The 20705-nt window shown below is 37.8% G+C and overlaps 1 protein-coding gene across 3 annotated transcripts in view; it reads right to left on the minus strand.

Annotated features, from left to right (window-relative positions):
- Positions 1-277: 277 nt before the first annotated feature.
- Positions 278-20705, minus strand: part of LOC127656838 (rho guanine nucleotide exchange factor 10-like) — an 88760-nt gene continuing 68332 nt past the window's right edge. For 2 of the 3 annotated variants that reach the window (XM_052145327.1, XM_052145326.1), the window contains 3 exons: positions 6508-6630; positions 1945-2414; positions 278-1455 (listed from right to left, as the gene is read on the minus strand). In XM_052145327.1, the coding sequence (XP_052001287.1) occupies positions 1966-2414; positions 6508-6630 (572 nt within the window). In that variant the 3' untranslated portion in view covers positions 278-1455; positions 1945-1965. The remainder of the gene's footprint in view (positions 1456-1944; positions 2415-6507; positions 6631-20705) is intronic. The other variant, XM_052145328.1, reaches the window with a different exon arrangement.

The following is a 20705-nucleotide window of genomic DNA, read 5'->3' on the forward strand; positions in this document are numbered from 1 at the left end:
TGAGATGCACAAAAAAGTCCTCTTGAAAACTGCAGAAACATTGTTTAGAAGCATTAATTCACTAAGGATTTTGCTAAATTATTATTTTCAGTGGTACAAAGAGATTGATTTACTGTGTTGTTGCAGTGTTGAACATTGAAATTTCTGCTCTTCCAATATCTGGATTTTTAAATGAATATCAGTATTCCAACTCAGTGTAAAATTCTATGCAACTAAGTGAGAATACCAAGACATGCAATACACTTAAACAGTACCCATTTACAATAATTAAACAGCCCATAATTCAATAATCAACAATCACAGTCAAGCAATAATTATTACCTTTTTAATTTCCCTTTTAGGCAGACACCTTGCAAGAGGAATATTTAGGAATTCTTAAAGAAATCTCACTGGGATCAATACATTTTTCATATTCATAATTGTTTTTAGATTATTCCAAGTTTTGTATATTTCTTTATTTCCTCAATTTCCCTCAACCTCTAAAATCAGTGTTACTGTTGGTAAAGTTCATTTCAAAGAAAGCCATTCGACCTCTATTCAACCTCAAATTCAATCAATTTTCTTCAAAACAAAAACATGGTTATCTATTAGACTTGCACAGATATACAAAAATACTAAATAAAACAATTGTGTACATGTTAATATAGAAGTAAAAAATACATATAAAAACGTGTCACTATCAAGCTTTTCCATAATTTTAAATATTGACGAGCATCAACCTTAAATTAGAATTATGGAGGAAGTAATTTTTTTTAAAGAACTTGTATCAGTAGACAACAACTTCACCTAAAAACCTGAAAGAATCTCTAGCCTGCCAGAGAATCCCATACAAGTCATTCAGTCACAGGTTAAAGCTGATCACAGAGGCCAATCCAAAGGTGCAACCTCAAATAACCTGCTGATTCGAGGAATGTTTTATGACCTCTTTAACAAACACTGTATAATTACTAGATGAAGCTACTTTTTCAGATCCCGTTTCAAGAAAAGGAAAACAACAACAAATTAAAATAAATAATATCTGAGCAGAGGTGACAGGTTTAAAATAAGTGACAAATGAATTATTTGCTGTTACAATAGAATATGGCATCATAACATAGGTGAATGTTTTCTATTTTTCTTGTGAAATGTAATCATGCAGCAGTTAAAAATGTTAAATTACCACATTTAGACCTGAATATTATCACACTACAGTGGAATTGGCTTTTTCATGAATGCACCTTTTTAATTAAGTCTTTTGAAGGAGTTTATGTGCTCAAAAATCACTAACGGTAAATGTGCCAAGTGGTAAAACATATTTCTCTGATGCATGTTGGATTGCTTAGAACTTGGTACTTCAGCTAATTCCTAAATAAAAAAAATTCTCCATTCATTCATAAATAATTTTTTCTCTGTCACCCCATAACTGAAAGCAAGGTCAGGAACAGCTCTCCCTTTCTCTCTCTGACATGCAATTCCCTGGAAGGAAGAGACAAAGCAAGAGCATCATTAGATGAATGGGATAAAGAAAAGAGTGGTAGAAATTGGTGTCTGTGCAGCAGTCCAAATCTTAAAGGGATAGTTCACCCCAAAAAGATAATTCTGTAATTTACTCACAACAGAATGTTGTGGATCAAGCTCCAAAAGTGACAAAAAAAGCACAATAAACTTATCATAAAAGTTATCCATTGAATTTGTGCAATATATTCCAAGTCTTCTGAAGCCATATGATAACTTTGTGTAAGGGACAAACAGAAATTTAAGTTGTTATTCGCTGAAAATCTTCCCAATTCTGTTTGAAAGCACTTTTTATCATACAATTTGTCTTTCTACTTTTCTACAAATCTACTTTTGTTCTCTGCAGAAGAAAAAGTCATATAGGTGTTATTACCAATGACAGAATTTTCATTTTTGAGGAACTATTCCTTTAAGAGTGAACTGACATCATTATCTGCAAATACGCCTCACCATTGTGTGGTTCTCCCTCCTTCACTGGCTTAGCAGTGGTATTTGCCACACCATTATGTTAGACACTGTCTCCTCGTGCTTGGACTGTTTAGTTTTTCTGTTGATTCTGCGGTGCCCCAGCCCTCCAGACAGCACTAACAATGAGCTCACATTCACTCTCTGATTCTGATTGACCTTCTGGAAATGTGCTGGCTCGTTCAGCAGGTCGTATATTGCTCCGTCCTCTGGCCCGTGCTCTAAAGAGCCCTGAGACAGAGCCAGAGACCCACATGAGGAGGACAGAGGGTCCTGGAGAACTGAAGCATGTAAGGGGGAGCTCGTGCTGCCATCCCCCAACCCTGTGCAGTTCTGGCTGGGTGTGTTGGAGGTGAGAGTTGCCATGGTTGCGTGGGAGACGTTACACACTGCTGTTGCCATAGTGAGGAATTTCACTGGGCCATGGTGAGCATGAAAAGAGACCATGCCTCGACCTGGAGAAAGAAAAAAATAAAGATAGACAATGTCTGTGGGATAGACAAAAAAGTTTCTGTTTGTTTTTTTATTCGTTTAAAAAAAAAAATAAATAAAAAAAAAATATTTGAAGTGAGATATTGACGCAATACATGAAGTTAACATTTAAAAGAAACTCTAGACAGCAGCACGTCTGGATTCTTTTGGCATCGCAGAAAACAACTGCATTCAAAAGGCGCTTCACTCAAACTGAGCTGAAAATGTGATTTGGACTTTAACTTTCAATTTCCATCAGGATTGGTGGATCAGGACAAACTCAGGATCTGAAATAATTTCGGATATTTCACGGATCACCATCATTGTTATTCTCTGCTCTTAAAAGACCCACTTACTCCGCAACTAGTGTTGGTAGATTTGAACTATTCACGAAGGAAACTCAGATTGCAAACAGCTTTATGCAACTGCTGTGACAGATATAAGGCCAAATATATGAACTTATATGAACAAGACAGCCATGTAAGATATAATGGGATGAATGGGACACTGTCTCCACCACCACAGTGCATGGGGCTACTGTTTGTGAAAGGATATGTGAATAAAAATAAATGTTATACTTCTCAAATGACATCTTTTCATTTATTTTGACTGCAGTAAGAAACTTGTTAAATCAAAACTGGCTGAATTATGTCTGAATATTCAATTAGATTATACTGAAAATATTATTATTTACTGTATGTGGATCAATAATTTAAGCCATGGCTGCCGCCGCCAGTATTGCCATGGCAATACTACTTTTATTTTTCATTTAAATGAGCACTTTTCTCGGCATACAGCCGTATGTGTGGCTGTGTTTTGTGTCTTTTTGTTTCATTAACTATTATTTTGACTGTTCTCCTTGCCCATTTTAACCATGTTACACTTGCAATCTAATAATTTTTCTAAATACAAATTTTCTCCATCATTTTGGCTTCATTAACCTGAATTTTAGCTCTGGTAGTTCCAAATTGAATCCACATACGTGATCCAGTCCTGAATTTACCTTTGCGATTGGAATCGTTGTGATTGGTCAAAATCAATTGGTTGCAGCGTTGCTTAACTGAATGCACTGCTTCAAAGCGGCCATATTTCTCACCCAGAGAAGACGAGAAGCATGAGCAACGAATGTTGGGATAAAATAGCTATTTGTAATACATATTGATTATTTGTTTATAGCGTATAATAGACTGACTTTTACCATTTCATTTTTAACGTTGTATCATTCTAAAAGACTAACATTTAACTGTACATGTGTATTGTATGGCTGAGAGAAGTAGCCAACATACACACATTTAAATTAATAACCAGCAAAAATGAGTCAGGAGTAATAAACCAAAATGTGGATTGTCATATTTAGCGTTATGTAAATTGCTTGTATGTTTAATTTGCATGCTTGCTTGGCAAATGTTGGCTGTTGATTAACTTTTGAGTGTTTTTTTAATGCAGGAGTGGTTAATGCTAGCTAGCTAGGTTTTTGTGAACCATTTCCAAAATTACCATGAAGCACGCACGTTCATCTCAAAAGAGCATAGTTTATTTCTTCAAAACATTTGTCAAGGGATGTGGGAGGCTAAAAGATAATGTTAAGAAACAAATTTTCAGTGACTTGAGGTGGGCTATATCCCGATTACATCGATATGCGAACAGAATATACAGACTAGGGCGGTGATGCAAAGTGCTGCCGTTTGGCAGTGAATGTGCATTTGTAGTCATCGTTAGTTGGTTGTGCTTTATTTTTCATTTAAATGAGCACTTTTCTCGGCATACAGCCATATGTGTGGCTGTGTTTTGTGTCTTTTTGTTTCATTAACTATTACTTTGACTGTTCTCCTTGCCCATTTTAACCATGTTACACTTGCCATCTAATAATTTTATATTAAGTCTTTTCATTGGAGATTGCGGATATGGAACTTTTACCATTACACTCGACATTGTTTTAAATAAAATAGAAACTTGATTCTTTCAGAAGTTGAATCACTTTCCATGGTTATCCAAAAGTGTTACGAATTTCACAGTACAATATTTGCTTATATCGCCCATGTGACAATTACAAACATCAAACTTAATGAGTGCAGTAAGATGTCAGGTCCAAATGAGTAGGTGGTGTTTTTGCAAACAGACAGAAGCAACAAGTGGAGACAGCTGGTATCTCATCACCCAGCAGTGTGAGTTTGAACAGGTTAGAAAATAGTTTAGTAAGTTCTTTTCTTCCCATTTGGAAGAAAAGACCACAAAGACCACAAAGACCACAAGTCCTTGTGGTGGTGTAGTGACTTGCCTCAATCCGGGTGGCGGAGGACGAATCTCAGCTGCCTCCACATTTGAAACCATCAATCCACGCATTGTTAAGCGCATTACTGACCACGCGTCCCACCGAGAGCAAGAACCACACATTATAGCGACCATGAGGTTACCCCATGTGAATCTACTCTCCCTACCAACCAGACCAATTTGGTTGCTTAGGAGACCTGGCTGAAGTCACTCAGCACACCCTGGATTCGAACTCGCGACTCCAGTATTTGAACTCGCGACTCCAGGGTTGGTAGTCAGCATCAATACTCGCTGAGCTACCGAGGCCCCCAAAACAAGTTAGTTAAGTGATGATTAGAATCATTAAACCTAATGAGTGAACATGTTAGGTCTATAATATTAACTAATATATATATATTAGTTAATATAACTATTATTAACTAATAATAGGGGGGTTGAACTGTTCAATTATCTATATTATTAACATATGATTTTATGTTGCTTGCAAAAAAAAAAAGGGTACAAATTTGGCAATACTACTTTGTGGCATGTGATGGCACCCTCTGATTTAAGAAGATGCATATTGCATGTGTGAAGTAGTTTTAATCTTTATATGCCAAATTTTTCAGGCTTTAGAAGTGTGTTAAACCTGTGAGGATGTATTTTTTTTTCAACCTAATACATCTCCAACATACACTGATGAGGCAAAATATTATGACCACCTGCTTAATATGCTTTTGGTCCTCCGTGTGCCACCAAAACAGCGCCGATACGCCAAGGCATGGACAACAACCCCGAAGGTGTCTTGTGGTATCTTAGCAGCAGAATCTTCAAGTACTGTAAGTTGCGAGGTGGACCCACCATGGATCGGACTTGCTGGTCCAGCAAATCCCACAGATGCTCAATCAGATTGAGATCTCGGGATTTTGGAGGCCAGGGCAAATACTTGAACTCTTCATCATGTTCCTCAAACCATTCCTGAACAATGTGTGCAGTGTGGCAGGGTGCATTATCCTGCTGAAAGAGGGCACTGCCATCAGGGAATACCACTGCCATGAAGGGGTGTACCTGGTCTGCAATGATGTTTAGGTAGGTGGCACATGTCAAATTGATGTCCACATGAATGGCCGCACCCAGGGTTTCCCAGCAAACATTACCCAGGTCCCAGTGCATCACATTCCCTCCACCGTCATCTTGTCGTCTTCCCATTGTGCATCCTGGTGCCATAACTTCAAGTAAATGGCACAAAAGTACACAGCATTCCACATGATATAAAAGTAAATTGGACTCATCGGACGAGGCAACCTTCTTCCACTGCTCCAAGGTCCAGTTCTGACGCTCACGTGCCCATTGTAGGTGCTTTTGGTGGTGGACAGGGGTTGTCATGGGCACTCTGACATGTCTATGGCTACCCAGCCCCATACGCAGCAGGGTGCGATGTACTAGGTGTTGTTACACATTCCTACCGTAACCATAATTAACATTTTCTGACACTCTTTCCACAGTTCGGACCAGACGGGATAGCTTTAATGCCCTCACGCATCGACGAGCCTTGGCCCCCAACACCCTGTCGCCGGTTTGTGGTTTGTCCCTACTCTGACCAATGTCGGTAGGGTACATATGAACAATGCCTGACTATATGTCCAGTGAAAATCAGGTTCTGGGCCCAGTTGCAAGAAATCCCTTAAGTTAAGAGGGATTTCTTGCATCCGGCTACTGGCCTGTGTATAAGTGTCCCATCACACACACAAAGTCACCATATAATAGGCCTGTTTGATTATTTTGTGAATGACATGGAAGAGAAAACTGATTGTAGTTTGTACAAACCTGTGACCTTGGGGATGCCTTGCAGTCTGGGCACAGACAGGCCCACTGTAACCCCAAGATTAGTGCCCACCAACAGCAGACCTTGACACACTAACAGACTGCTCACAGAAACTCTCTGCTGTCCTGAAGGGTGAAAACACAAATGTGTCATGAGTAATGAGGTACAGAATTACTTTTTCAATTACTTGTGCTGCAAACTAAAAGTGCTACATTTATCAGTGTAAAATACATTCTATTCTATTATGCTTGCAGTCATGACCAGAGGTACTTGGTGAAACATTCGCCCAAGAGGAATAATAACCTCCAATCATGCTAAGCTGTGTGGGAAGGAACTTGACAGCATGTGTGGGTAGGTTACTATGGGGATGATGCATAATGGTAGTTAGTTTCCGAGGAAACCTGACATGATGCGCTCTTAGGAATGGGCATCCGATTAGAAAGAAAAGAATACCAAATGCTCAGCTATTTGGTTAAACAACTGTAAATCTGTCAAAAACCACCAGTCAGATAAAAGGGCTTAAAGCTCTACCTGCAGACTTTTTTGACGTGTTGGTAGATTCAAGTCACGTAAATTAGCTGCTGAAGGCCAGTTTAGAAAAGTGAGATGCTCAAGCAAATTTATTCAAACAAATACAAAAATGTTTCTATATGACTGGCATCTTGAAGATTAAATGAAAACAATTAAAACAATTTTTTTTTAATGTAATTAGCTTTTTAATCTAGAGACAATATACATTTTTTAGGAGTCAAAAATTAGTTTTTAATAGTGTAACTAAAAGGAACATCATCAAGAAAAGAGCTGTACTTTTGATACTATTATTGTACTTGAACAAACAAAATTCCAGGTAAAGAAAGAATGACATATAACCTTTAGTGCGGTCAATGCTAGTCGCATACAGAGACAGTCCTCTTGTCTAGAACAACTGGGATGACCATGCACGAGATGCAATGGCACAAGTAAAATCAAAATATACCTTAGCCTTCAGAAAGCTTTGTCCAATTCAGCTGTTCCTTGGTGCTCACTGACTTGTTTAGAAAGTGTTGGCACATATTTCTGAACATCACAGATCATTAGTTTAGTCATGGAAACTACTTTATTATGGGACAGCTACCAAACAAATACGGGTTGCGTTTTCTTAGACATTTCTCTGCATAGATATTTAAGAGTTTTACTCTGTTGAATATCATTACATTTATTTATTTTATTTAACACAGTTTAAGCCAGAAACTTTGCATAACAAGTTTGCAGACTTGTTTATAAAAACAAGTATGTACTGTATTCTCTCCTGCCAGCTGAACATCTCCAATATCCAAGAATATATTCAGCTGTGGGCTTTGTATGTCTCCAGCCTGACCTTCTGAGGAGGGACACAGACATGAATATGGCAGATTAAGCTTTTTAACAAACCTTCTCTGTTGCTGTGCAACAATATTCAGCTCAGATATAATAATACTAATGAACATGAGTTTACATGTTTTAGCTCAGTATTAAATCTAAATAAATATGACTCTCTGTGATGTCTCTGTATTTCATTATACCTGTATATAAACATGAACCAAATCATAACCAGTATCAACATGCCAGATTTAAATGAGCTTTAACTCTGATCTAATAAAATGGAAGTTAATTTGACCTAGTGCAATTTTGCAGACACCAGGAGAATACATTAGTGGGTATTAAACATTAATGGGGCTAAGAGAGTTTTTGATATAACATCCTTTCAATTAAAAAATTAAATGCTTCTTTCATACATAATTTATAGCATATAATGAAGAACAATTTAAACCCCAAGTGTCAATGCAGCTGTTTTTGTTTGGTGGTTGCTGTCTGTTTGTTGCATTACCGCACACATCAGTGAGTATTTGGGTCACAGGAGACAAAGCCATCAGAGACAAAGACCATTGACTGTACCACACACACACACACACACACACACACACACACACACACACACACACACACACACACACACACACACACACACACACACACACACGTTTGTTTTTCAATCATGGTGGGGACTTCCTTTGATTTCTATTGTTTTTATATGGAGCTAATGATATTTCATATCCCATAATCCTACAACTAAACTTTCCGGTCAAATAATGTGACTGCTGTGTGCCTTTTCCTTTTCCCTTTTTGATTTGTAACTAGTAGCACCTAATAAACAAGCAAAAAAAAAAAAAAAAAAAAAAAAAAAAAAAAACTTAATAATAATAATAAATAAATAAATTTCTAGAGCAAATAGTTTTCCTAAATAATACCAAGCTATAATTTTTTTTAATCTATCAAATTGTTTGTATTTCCAGGAGTATTGGTTATTCATGTTTTGAGACATTACAGGCATTACAGCTGAAATTAGCATAATTCATTCTGATTAAAGTAATGGCAAGCATCATCCCATCACTGCTAACCATGTTAAAATATAATTATACATTATAAATTCTAACTCTTTGTACTGATTATCATTGTCTGTCAAACATGATGAGTGGTCCAAACATCATCTCCAGCCTGAAACTGAACTTTTGGTCAAATTTTAGGAGTGAATGTACTCTACTGCATAGAGAGCTATAGGATGCTCCCTTGCGCCCTATTTAGTGATTGGCTTTACCTCCAGTGTGCTGTCTGTCTGCACTGGTCTCATAATGCACCTTATTTTCATCCTAACTCCATATCAAACCTATGAAAGCAAAATTTTTCAGCTTTTGGATGAACCTATATATACACTCAATTTTTATATTAATTCCTACAGTATATTTACAGTGCATTGTTACATGTTAATGAATAGAACCGTATTGTACAGTGATAAAAAGAAATATATATATATATATATATATATATATATATATATATATATATATATATATATATATATATATATATATTTATTTTTTACCAAATATTAAAATTAATGTGAAAATAATTTCCCAAAATCCACATATGTGAACATCATGTTTATCAGCGCGTTGACGTGCAAAAAATGTGCGAATTTTTAAAGTGGCATATCAAAAGAAACTAAAGGTGATACTCTTTACACACAAACAGGTTTAAATGAAAAAACTTTTAGGTTTCTTACCAGAGGCACTTTTATTGGCTCTGCGCCTGTAGAAGCACTTCACGGAAATCGATGTTATGTTGTTGTGTCACGTGACTCAGTATGCCAAAATTTTCGTCCTTAAATGGCAGTCTAGAGTCTTGTTAACAGTCTTCAGTTAGTTTAAATTTATTTATATTATACTTTTATATTATACTTTGTATTTATCAAAGCCAAAATACAAAGTCCATGCATGAGTCGCCGCACAGAGTTAAGCTGTTTTGTAGATGATTTTAGGTTTTATTGTCATTATGAGGACATTTGGTCCCCAAAATGTAGGCAAAACGTCTTGCTTATGTATGTAACATCGGCTCCCTGGGATGAAGGGCATGAGACATTGCATCACTAAGCTGACGTTATGGGGAGTGTCCTTCTACACGACCTAGTTGAAACCCTTTTACAATAATGCCAGTTCTAATATTGGCTATGGTGGCCCTTTTGGGTGCAAAGCTGTCCAGTACAAAAGCGGGCACGCAAACACCATTCCTCAGAATTCTGACTGAGGGATCAAGAGTGCATCGCTTGCACCTCAAAGATCTCGGAGTCTGTAGTGCGGCCAATTTACGCAATGTCTCGTTACCTTCATCTCAGGGAACCAAGGTTACATAAGTAACCAAGATGTTCCCTTACGATTCAGTTCACTTGACATAGAGCAGTGGCGGCTGCTGGTCTTTCAAAGAGGGGAAGCTCATTTTCGGCCTACATTATAAACTTATTTACCCTATTTTTTGCACTAAATCAATCTTAGGTGTTGATCTGCCCTGCTGTTTAATTCTAATTTTTTCCTCGTAAGGAAGACTTTCAAATGGCTTCTCCAAAATCAGGTCGACAATATTAGCACCGTCTGCCATCGTGCGCAGTTTCACCCGTACGACGCTAGCCTAGCCTACTGTATGAATGAATGAATGAACGAACGAACGAACGAACGCTCTAAAACAAAATATATTAAACTTGGTAAAACTGAAACAAGGAATGTGGTGTATAATTGTGTGAAATGTATTATGCAAATTGACTAGCAATTTCGCCAAACAAATATAAAGAAATAGGTTGCAGCAGTTTGTCTTTCGACTACACTTGAGAAATCCACGATGGGACTGAGCGTGAAATAGCTTCAGTGACTTCTTATAGTACAGATTCGCTGTCAATCAAAAGGAGATGCAGTCTTTCGACAGATCCTCCAATCATCACGCGGAAGCCCGGAGTCCGGGCCAGCCCACTCCTCATTCACCCCCAGAGACGCTGAGCGTCCGTGGGCGGGACATAATCGCAGCATTTATCCAATGACCGTCTATTTTCGGAGCACTGAAAAAAACTGTTCAGAGCAGCCCTGTTGAAGTCAATGGACGCTCGGCTTCAACAGGGAAATGCACTGACGCTACGGGAATGTATGAGAAGTAAACCGAGTCAGCCGACCTGCTATATGTAATGTAGCTGATTCTGAATGAACTCGTCTTCGAGATGAACGTGTTCTAACGCATTTTTAGTCAATAAATTGTTTACACAATAGTACATATTTAACCATTATTTTTTTGACATTATAGGGGAAGCTGAGCTTCCCTTGCAGTCTTAAAGAAATCCCCACTGACATAGAGTCACTAAGCTGACATTATGGGGAACAGAGTCAAATCACTCCGAACTACTCGACATAACCCTCCCAGAGAGGAAACATGATGCCGCAGTCCCATGGGACGATGACCGACATTGGTATGCCACAAGAGAATGACCCTTATGGTGAGCCAGGAGAGGAAAACTCAGGGGAGCGGAGAGTCTTCTAAGCTTGCGAAGATTCCGTCCACTGGCTTGTGTATTTTGATGGCGACAAATGGAGAGTTGCTCCTAAGATGAGAGATGAATCGCTGTTTTGATGGAAGAAATTCAGAGAAATGGTGTTTGTGCACCCGCTTTTATACCAGACAGCTTTGCTCCCAAAAGGGCAGGGCTTAAATGGCATAGCCAATTTCAGAATTGCCTTTATTGTAGAAGAGTTTCAACTATGCATAAGCATAGCATCAGCTTAGTGATGCAATGTTAAGTGAACTGAATTGTAAGGGAACCTTACACAAGTTTAAGCGGTGTTACTTTGTGAATCAATTTTCCAATTAAGGACATCCCTGAATGTCCCCAAAGGCAGGTTTTTGTTATATTTAGCTCACATTTGTGGACAATTTTGTCCCCAAACTATAGCTACAGTAAGTACATTCCCACACACTCACAAAAGACACAGCAGAGACAGTGAGATAACCTGAAATCAACCCTGTTGTAGACTTCCATTAAATCCAAAATCGGCCTTTGCATTTAAAGACACATGTCCGATAGAGGATGACTCCTCTGTATCTCAGATAAAAAATTATTTAATCATATTAGGTTAATCGTATGACAATCTAACTCTGCTCTTCAGTAATACAACAGATATATGGAACGCAAACTGATGTGTATACTCTGTTCAACAAATCTTTCAACAGTCATGACACCCAGTACGAGAAGGGATAATCTGCCAGTCATTTTAGCAAATGTTACATAAGATACCATACATTAGCTAAAGCAACATGCAACATTTCCAGTGGATTTCTGGAAGGTGAGTTTGGAACTGTGTGCCCATCTTTTCAAGGTCAGGACACCTGAAAGTACAGAGGAATTATGCAATAATGCCCTCTTCCTAAAATCTGCTCTAGCGTTACCAATCACAGATCAAAGTTAAAAGGGTTTTGGATTCTCTCTTTCTCTGCTGGTAACTGCCACCCAAGCAAAACTATTGTATTCAGCTCTGCTGAGTGAAACTCAGCAACTACAGAAATGTGAAACAGTCTAATTTTTCTCTGCTAGTAAATAATTCTGAGGTAAAACTCCTGAAAATGAACTATAGTGTAATTTATTCAGCGATGGTGCTGATTAATAACTGCTGCCCTTGAATGCTCAAGCTCGTTAATGTGTCACAGGTGAGTGAGTCATAAGTGTCCCATTATTCAGTGGATCAGTACCCTTACCAGTGCCCAAATTAGTGCTCATGATATACTGATTCACAACATGGGGAGCTAGGGAGCTAATTGAGACACAGGGCATGTGATTCAAATTAGCTTTGGTCAAAAGATTCCATTGGTAAACTGCCAACAGTTAATAAAATGACTAATACAAAACCCAAAAATCAGAGACAAGCAAAGACACGACACAGAAATCCCTCACCTGCCCTGAAAAATAAGCCCCACAGTATAAGGAAAACTAGGGCATGATCTGACACACACAGCAGAATGAAGCTGAAGGATTCTGGTGGCCAGGGGCAAAATTGTGCTGGAATTTAATAGACAAGATCCTGCACTTTAGGTACTTAACCAGCACCATTCGGCGTAGTCACTTCTCTTGCTGGATTCTCCATTCAAAACACATTATATTTGTCTTGAAAATGCAGCAGATTGAATTACAGAGCAATCCTGATAGTAATCGATACACATTTTGTGTATAAATGTGTGAAAAATACAGTTTAAAGTGTAACAAAGTAAAATTAGTGGGACAGTTATTAGGATTTCAAAAAATTAAATAAAAAAAATAATCAGGCTAATATAGTCTGGAGACCTGACTTGATAGCAGTTCCAAACAATTCCATTCCAATCCAGGTGTACTGTAGCCAAATAAGCTGACTATTAAACTGAATATTAAGCAATTCTGTGAAAAATATCAGCAAATCAAGTGTAGAATTTCACTATTTTATAGTGAGACCCCATATACACCTGGTATTATGATGCGTCTCAGGTGATCCAAACACACGTGTTCAGGCGAGACATATTGCTGTTTACACCTGGTCGCTAAATGTGACCTCTTGTGTTTGGATTCGGAGGGGAGGGTCTCTGATTTAATGACGACATACATCAATCACTATGTTACTGTGTTACTGCATGATATTAAAGTGCAACATAGTCAGAAAAGACAAAGAACGTGGAACAAATTGGTGCACTGTTTGTCCCAGATGTAGCTGAAAATTTATCCAAGCATAAATGCAACATTCCGAGTAGAATTATCGGTTATTTTAGTTCATTTCCTGTATGAACCTTTGTAGCAGACAGGCGTACTGGCCATAGGGAGAACCTGGACTTTCCCCAGTGGGCCTACCACGAAACAGGACCGAACAGATGGCGATAAGTTGAAATGGCCTGCTGTGTTATGCCGAACGGGCCGCAACTGGCTGAAGAGGGCTGCAACACCAGGCCAGTGTTTCTCATATGTGTCTCTGCATGCTGATATCAGTCACACTGAAGAGGATCTGTCATGTTCTCAAGTTTCCAATCAAACCTTTTTTTCTTCATGATGCTCATAACCGGCAATGTTTAAACACTTGTTGTAGCGCAGCGGTTGATTGACATGTGAGAGGTGTGGTGCTTCGCTGCTCTTCGGGATGCATAGAGTTTACACATCATATGCGATGTGATCACTTGCGCTTTTGACCACATTCGTACAGGGTATTTACAAATGTATTTATGTATTTTTTGCGATCTGATCACAAAACATTTTAGACCCCGCTTTGACATGTATTTAGTGCTGACCACGTGTGATCGGATCACCGAAAATGCATCTTAATACCAGGTGTAAACAGGGTCCTAATCACTGCAAGTAGTTGTGAGTCAGCTTCAGGGAAGTAAAGCTGTGGTCAGAGACACACCCTGATACTCTAACACAGGAAGTCCTTCTTGTGGCTGTTAGCTCCATGCAGGCAGTTTCCTGTGTGGCAGTTCATATGATAAAGGCTGCTGAACGTTTGTTGACCTCACCATATTTCCCTTAAAACATTTGATCTTAGGCATAAAAACCTCCCTATCCAAACAAAACCTTGTGATAGTGCTGATTGAGTAGTTTCCTTTTCTAATGAATGTCAGTGAGAGTGTTGGTATAATTAACTTGGACTGTTATTTAGTTTTTGGTCTCTAGTTTAAAGAAAACCTTGTAGCTCTACAGCTGTACATAAACTTGGCATCAAAACGGGAACTTTAGTAATGCTCATAACTTCCTAATGGACAAACAATGAAGGGTGGGGCTATATTTAGTCATGGCATTTCACATTACACTATATCCTTCTGTGTGTAAGCCCTAGGAATCCAGTATTTACCTGCATTAATAACAATGATAATGATTTGCTCTACTTTCGCACATAGATGTGTTTTAAAGAGCCAAAGCTATTGGGATAATTTTCAAACACACAGTAGTAAAGACATTAATGATTAGCACTCTGGCAAACGCTACTGATCAATTTGTGTATAAATTAAAGGCTGCTCATGAATTTCACAGGCCCTAAAGAGCTCAAGAAGAAAAAAGAATATGATTGTCAGACTTTAAAGTAGCACAGTTGTGATTCTTTCCATGTCCAAACCTAGAGCAGTGTGCAGACTTTAGACATAAGGAGCGAGAGAGAGAGAGAGAGAGAGAGAGAATAAGATACTACATACTCAGTGAGGAACCCCCAACACATTGTCAGAGTATGCCTGGACTGGTCTTATCACTATAGAGATATAAAGGTTATTTAATCATCCCAACAAAACTTTCTATTTTGAAACAACTCTCTCATTAATAGCCACAGTGAATTGATGTAAATGCTGTGTGAATCCACTCCAATCCTACTGTATGTGTACATTCAATACATTTAATTAATCCCATCAAATACATTTTCTAATTAAAACAACTGCAATTAACGCTGAAGTGTCTTATTTCTGAGCCACTAGAGTCACCAAACAGAACTGTTTTCAAACAGCTTTTTACAAAACGCCCTCCGTCTTCCATTGGTCAATATAAACAGATAGTCCTACCTCAAACTCATGTCACTGGAGTTAATGTTGCTGTGTCTACCTGGTTGGGATGCTCAAACAAACAGCAATGTTTTGATGGCACCACAGAGCCACCATTTACACTTTTCTGGGATTTGCTAGGAATGGCTTCCTTATAATTTACTCTGCAAACCGAGCAGGGATAGGATTTTAACGTAGAAAAAATTACACACTTCATCTTTAACCCCCATACTGCGTTCAGAATCTGCATATACCTTTTGCATTCGTGGGTAAATTTAATGATTTTAAAATTAATTAAATCGCAGAGGGAGACAGGCCCTGATCAATTCTGGCCAAATTTCTGAGATCATCCGATAAAGATCTTGTGTTACCCGAGGCGAGGAGTAAAGGAAGGCTTTCTTGGAAGAACCACAGCATTTTCTTGTTCCCAGACTTTGCGAATTCCACAAGAGAAACTTGATCGCTTCAAGGAATGCAAGAAACTTTTACATCAAATGGAAGGTCACTTTTGCACTGATATTCCTGGCCAAATTCAGAATAAATGCTAAGGATGGCCGTAAAACATTCACATACCCACAGCAAGTGATGTCCTTCATAAAGTCAATGGAGTAGTTGTACTCACATTGCAGCTGAGTGGGCTGGCTCACTGAACATTCGCTTGACTGTTTGAGGAATCAGAGCACTTTTTTGTGTGCTGGTTCTGCCTAGTGGCTGGAATTTATTTTGTAGAGTAACACACCTTCGGGACAGTTTTGTGGATGAATCTACATGCTCTTTGTGCTTATTCCACCTATTAACTGGAGTTTGTTTTATAGATTATCTTTTGCGGTGTAATTCTGTCTCACAAAATGTGTATAGAAACACCGGACTTGAGCAATCCGATGGCAAAGTTGTCACAGGGATTCTCGTGGGCGTGCATGGACCATTTGAATTTTACTCTTTTCTGCTCTAGGTTAATTGCCATGTTTTTCTTTTTTCTGTTTGTTTGGTTCTGGGGGATGTTCTGGTTTTGATTGTTGCACTAATATTAGAATGTGGCCTTTATAATCTTGTTTTTTTTACACACTATCTATTTTTTATTATATGTCAAAATTTCAAATGTTAACATGAGTGGATTGTCTCTCTCCATGTAGTAATTCCACGCCATAGTATTTCTTCAAGAAACGCATTTTCTCTGCAGGAAGCTGAAAAATTTGGGAGGATATGCGGTGGGCATATTTTCTTTAGTGCTGGCTCGAGCAAAAGCAAGGGAGTCATTACACTGATAAGTAAACATCTACAATTCAAATGTCTCAAACAAATTAAAGATAAATTAGGAAGGGTCATTATTATTTTAGCTGAGATTCAGGGCAAAGTCTTATTTAGGCTAAAATGTATGCACCTAACGTTGATGATCAGGGCTTTTTATAGATCTTGAAGGGATGTTGCAAGCTGATGTTGAACCAAATTTTGAAATTATCTCAACAGTCCACTCTCATATAGGTCACAGAGAGTAGTAACCCCTCACAATCCACTCTGATCAGCAAAAAGGGGACTTGTTGATACATAATTTGGGGTTCAGCCATATGCTCCAGGCAACATTTAAATAAATGTCAGAATTAAAGACTGGGCAATTTTTCCACACCGAGTGCAAATGTGAGACAACATGGTGTAACTTAACTTCTCCGATTAGTTTGATAGAAAGGCTTTGCAATGGCTAAATAGGGCAAGAAATTCCTGTTCAATACAAAACCAGGGAGGGGCTCTCTAAGGTGCAAGAGACCAATGAGCCAAATGTCTGAGACCGAATGCATAATAATAAAACAAAATCTTGGGTAGGACATGCCCACCTTTGTCAATCAGCCTATGTAACTTATTGAAATAACTTAACCAAATGAAGGACTTCGCTATGCTATCAAATTGTTTGAAATAAGAGAGAGGGACATCTACAGGGAGAGATTGTAGTGGGTAGTTGGATTTTGGAATACAATTCATTTTAATAATATCAACCTTCCTAATAACAGATAAATGTAATGAAGCCCACATCACTCGAAAATGTTTTTATTAAGGGATACAAATTAACTCTACTAAATCAGACAAATTTGCTGAGAATAAAATGCCCAAATACTTAATGCCCTGTTTGGGCCACTGAATGGTGCCTGGCTGAAAAGCCGTTATTGGCATTATGCTGTCAGAGCTAAAGCTTCGAATTTACACCAATTGACTCTGTATCCTTAAGAATTTAGAAAAGGTATTCATAATTCTGTTAAATGGAAGGCATAGATCTAGTGAGGCTGGAGACAAATAATAAAATATCTTCAGTGTAAAGCAAAAGCTTATGCGCCACGCCTCCCGCCACCACCCCTGGAAAATAATCTTCCCTTCTTATCGTGGTTGCTAATGGTTCCAGGGCAAGACAAAACAATAATGGGGAAAGAGGGCAACCCTGCCAGGTGCCCCTATCCAGAATAAAATTATCTGAAATTAATCTATTTGTTTGTACCGCTGCTACTGGGTGTCTATAAAGTATTCCCGAACCAGTATATTTCCAAAATCTTAAAAAGATAATCCCATCCTACCATATCAAATTCCTTTTCTGCGTCAAGTGATATAGCAGCGACCAGAGTCTTATCATTCACCACTGACCACATGATATTGATAAAAAGCCTAATGTTATCAGAAGAGCTGCGGCCCGCATAATCCCCAACTGATCTATATGTATTTGAGATGTCATAACTTTACTCAAATCGCAGTGACAAATTCTCAGGACCAGCAAAGCCTTCTCTACTGGCCTAACATGCCAAATAAATAAATATTTTTCATACTTTCATTCTCCTTTTTGCCTATGTATTTTTAATTGCTTTCCACTCTTAATTCATCAACAAACAAATAGAGAAAAACGAAAAGTTTATCCAGTCAGAATTTATTCCTTGATTATTTATATTATTCCTTACATTTATATAGCATTTTTCTAGGCACTCAAGGTGCTTTAATATAGTATAGGGGGACTCTCCTCAACTACCACCAGTGTGCAGCATCCACCTGGATGATGCAACGGCAGCCATAGTGCACCAGTATGCTCACCACACACCAGCTATTGGTGGAGAGGAGAGAGTAGATGTTTCAAGGAGGGAGGTCACAGGAGTAGGATCTAAATGCAGCTTAAAAGTATTTAATAAAATAAACAAAGATTAACAGGGTAAACACAGGAACAAAAGAAACATCCACGATTGGAAAAAACACAGGAACAGAGAAAATATGAACAATGGGAACAGGAGGTCAAAACACATAACAACTGACAAGGACAAAGCAAACAACAGGGCATTAACTACACAATGAGTAACGAGGAATCATTAGTTTTGGAAACCCAGTCAACTTCAATATTAGGGATGCTCCAATCTGGATCTAATCATCTAATGCTGATCTTTTAACTTGATCAGCAGCTCTGTCAAAACTGGTTATATATGTACACTTTCTGCTAAACATCACTGTTAACTGAATTTCCCTGTTGGTAATACCAAGCTTGTTGCCTAGTTTTTGCCATTCAAAATAATGTTGGTTGTTTGGTTGAATAATTAATTGAACAAAAAAACATTCCATTTTACTCTAGGCCTTAAAAATAAGTAGGCTTATACAAACTATTCTCTACTGTATATACAAGATAGTCCTAAAAAATAAGGCTTAATGTCAAACTGAAGTTGAACTGATAACCCACTGGTTTAATTAAACTTAAAGTGAAAGTTTTGGTTAGTTTGTCACAGTCTCATTTTATTATTTTTATTCATTATTTTATTATATTTCATTTAACATGAAATATATTATAGAATCTAAATATTTTATATAGATTTATTTTATGTATGTTTCTTACTTTTTAATTTTGATGGCTGTTGATAATATTAGTTCCACTTCCACATGTTGCCGCTGGGAGTGTAATAAGGGCAACACACTCTCTTCTTTATGTAAACAAATGACAGGACAGTGGAGGAAGAGCACATGTTTCTGGACTCTACCAATGCTAATGTTAATGCAATCATTAAATAAAGATATCTGAATTATACCCCTTCTTGTATTCCATGATATTATGATGATACCGGTGTCTGGCGGAGACTGAGATGCTGCTATAGCAGATGATAATAGGATGCGCCGGTTTAGTGTAAAGAAAGTGCTTGGAGCACGTAAGCAAACCAAACCGAACTCTGAGTACTTCTGTTATTCTAAGCATGAGATGGAGTTGTGGAGCACAGAACCACTCTGAAAACACAGAAATAATGCTCTTATGTAATATAGACAGGACAGAGCAGCGCAAATAAACTTTGAGGAGAGCCGAATATTTATTTATTTATTTAAATCGCAATTTAACAATTTCTTCGTTCAAGCCCTATTAAGACTAATGTGTGTATGAACTTTTGCTCTCGTCACACCCCCTTTAGGCTGTAGTACCTTTAATTTAGGTTTGTTACATCGGTCATGTCCGTGTGTGTGTTTGTGTGTGCATGTTTGTAAACAAGATGCAGTCCTAGAGTGAAAAAAAAAAAGTGTGTGAGAGATTATGGGAAAGAGGCAAAATGTTAAAAAATATTTATAAGTAAAAATCTAACTTATTGATGTACAAAAGAATCTACATAATATGTGTAAAGCCAAAGTTGACGCCCGGGTCAAAACTGACCCACGAACACAAAAGATGTAACTTAAATGGTCAGATCTCTTAAACAATTGTATAAAAAAAATGAGAAAATATTGTGTATTTTGATGGTCTTGACAAAAAAGTTTTGTTCCTGTATTAAAAACTATGTGGCATTAAAAAATTATCTACCTCTCCCAGGTCAAAAATGACTGAAATAGGAGGGTTAATACAGGAGATTACTATTTGAAGGACATTATAGATTACAGCTCCAAATTGCTTGTCATGCCTGCTTCCTGACTGTAATAGTATTGACATCATTTTGATAGTTATTTTAGGAAACGTTGATGGAATCTATTAAGGTCTATTTGGACTTTTAAATCATTGAGATCTGAGAAATCTGTCTCCACTCTAACATAGCCACACACAACACACTTAACCATATAACGAAGTTATCATGAAAACTAGAAAAAAAGCAGTGAAAAAGCAATGCTGAGGTCATTCCTATCTCTGAAAAGCTTCCAGAACACACCAGCTTGTGTTAAGCTACACAAATGGCCCATTCATAGCACCTAATGAAAATGTAACAAAACCAAACACCGAATGAGATCCAAACAACACAAGCAGTAGAATTGTGAAATACTGCAGCACTTAAAGAGAAACGGTTTAAGACTCCTTTCTGGGAATTTCATTAGAAAGCATTTTAACCAATAATGTTTCAAATGCTTTCCTTCAACG

Source organism: Xyrauchen texanus, chromosome 16, assembly GCF_025860055.1.
Source record: "Xyrauchen texanus isolate HMW12.3.18 chromosome 16, RBS_HiC_50CHRs, whole genome shotgun sequence".
NCBI classification, from domain to species: domain Eukaryota; kingdom Metazoa; phylum Chordata; class Actinopteri; order Cypriniformes; family Catostomidae; genus Xyrauchen; species Xyrauchen texanus.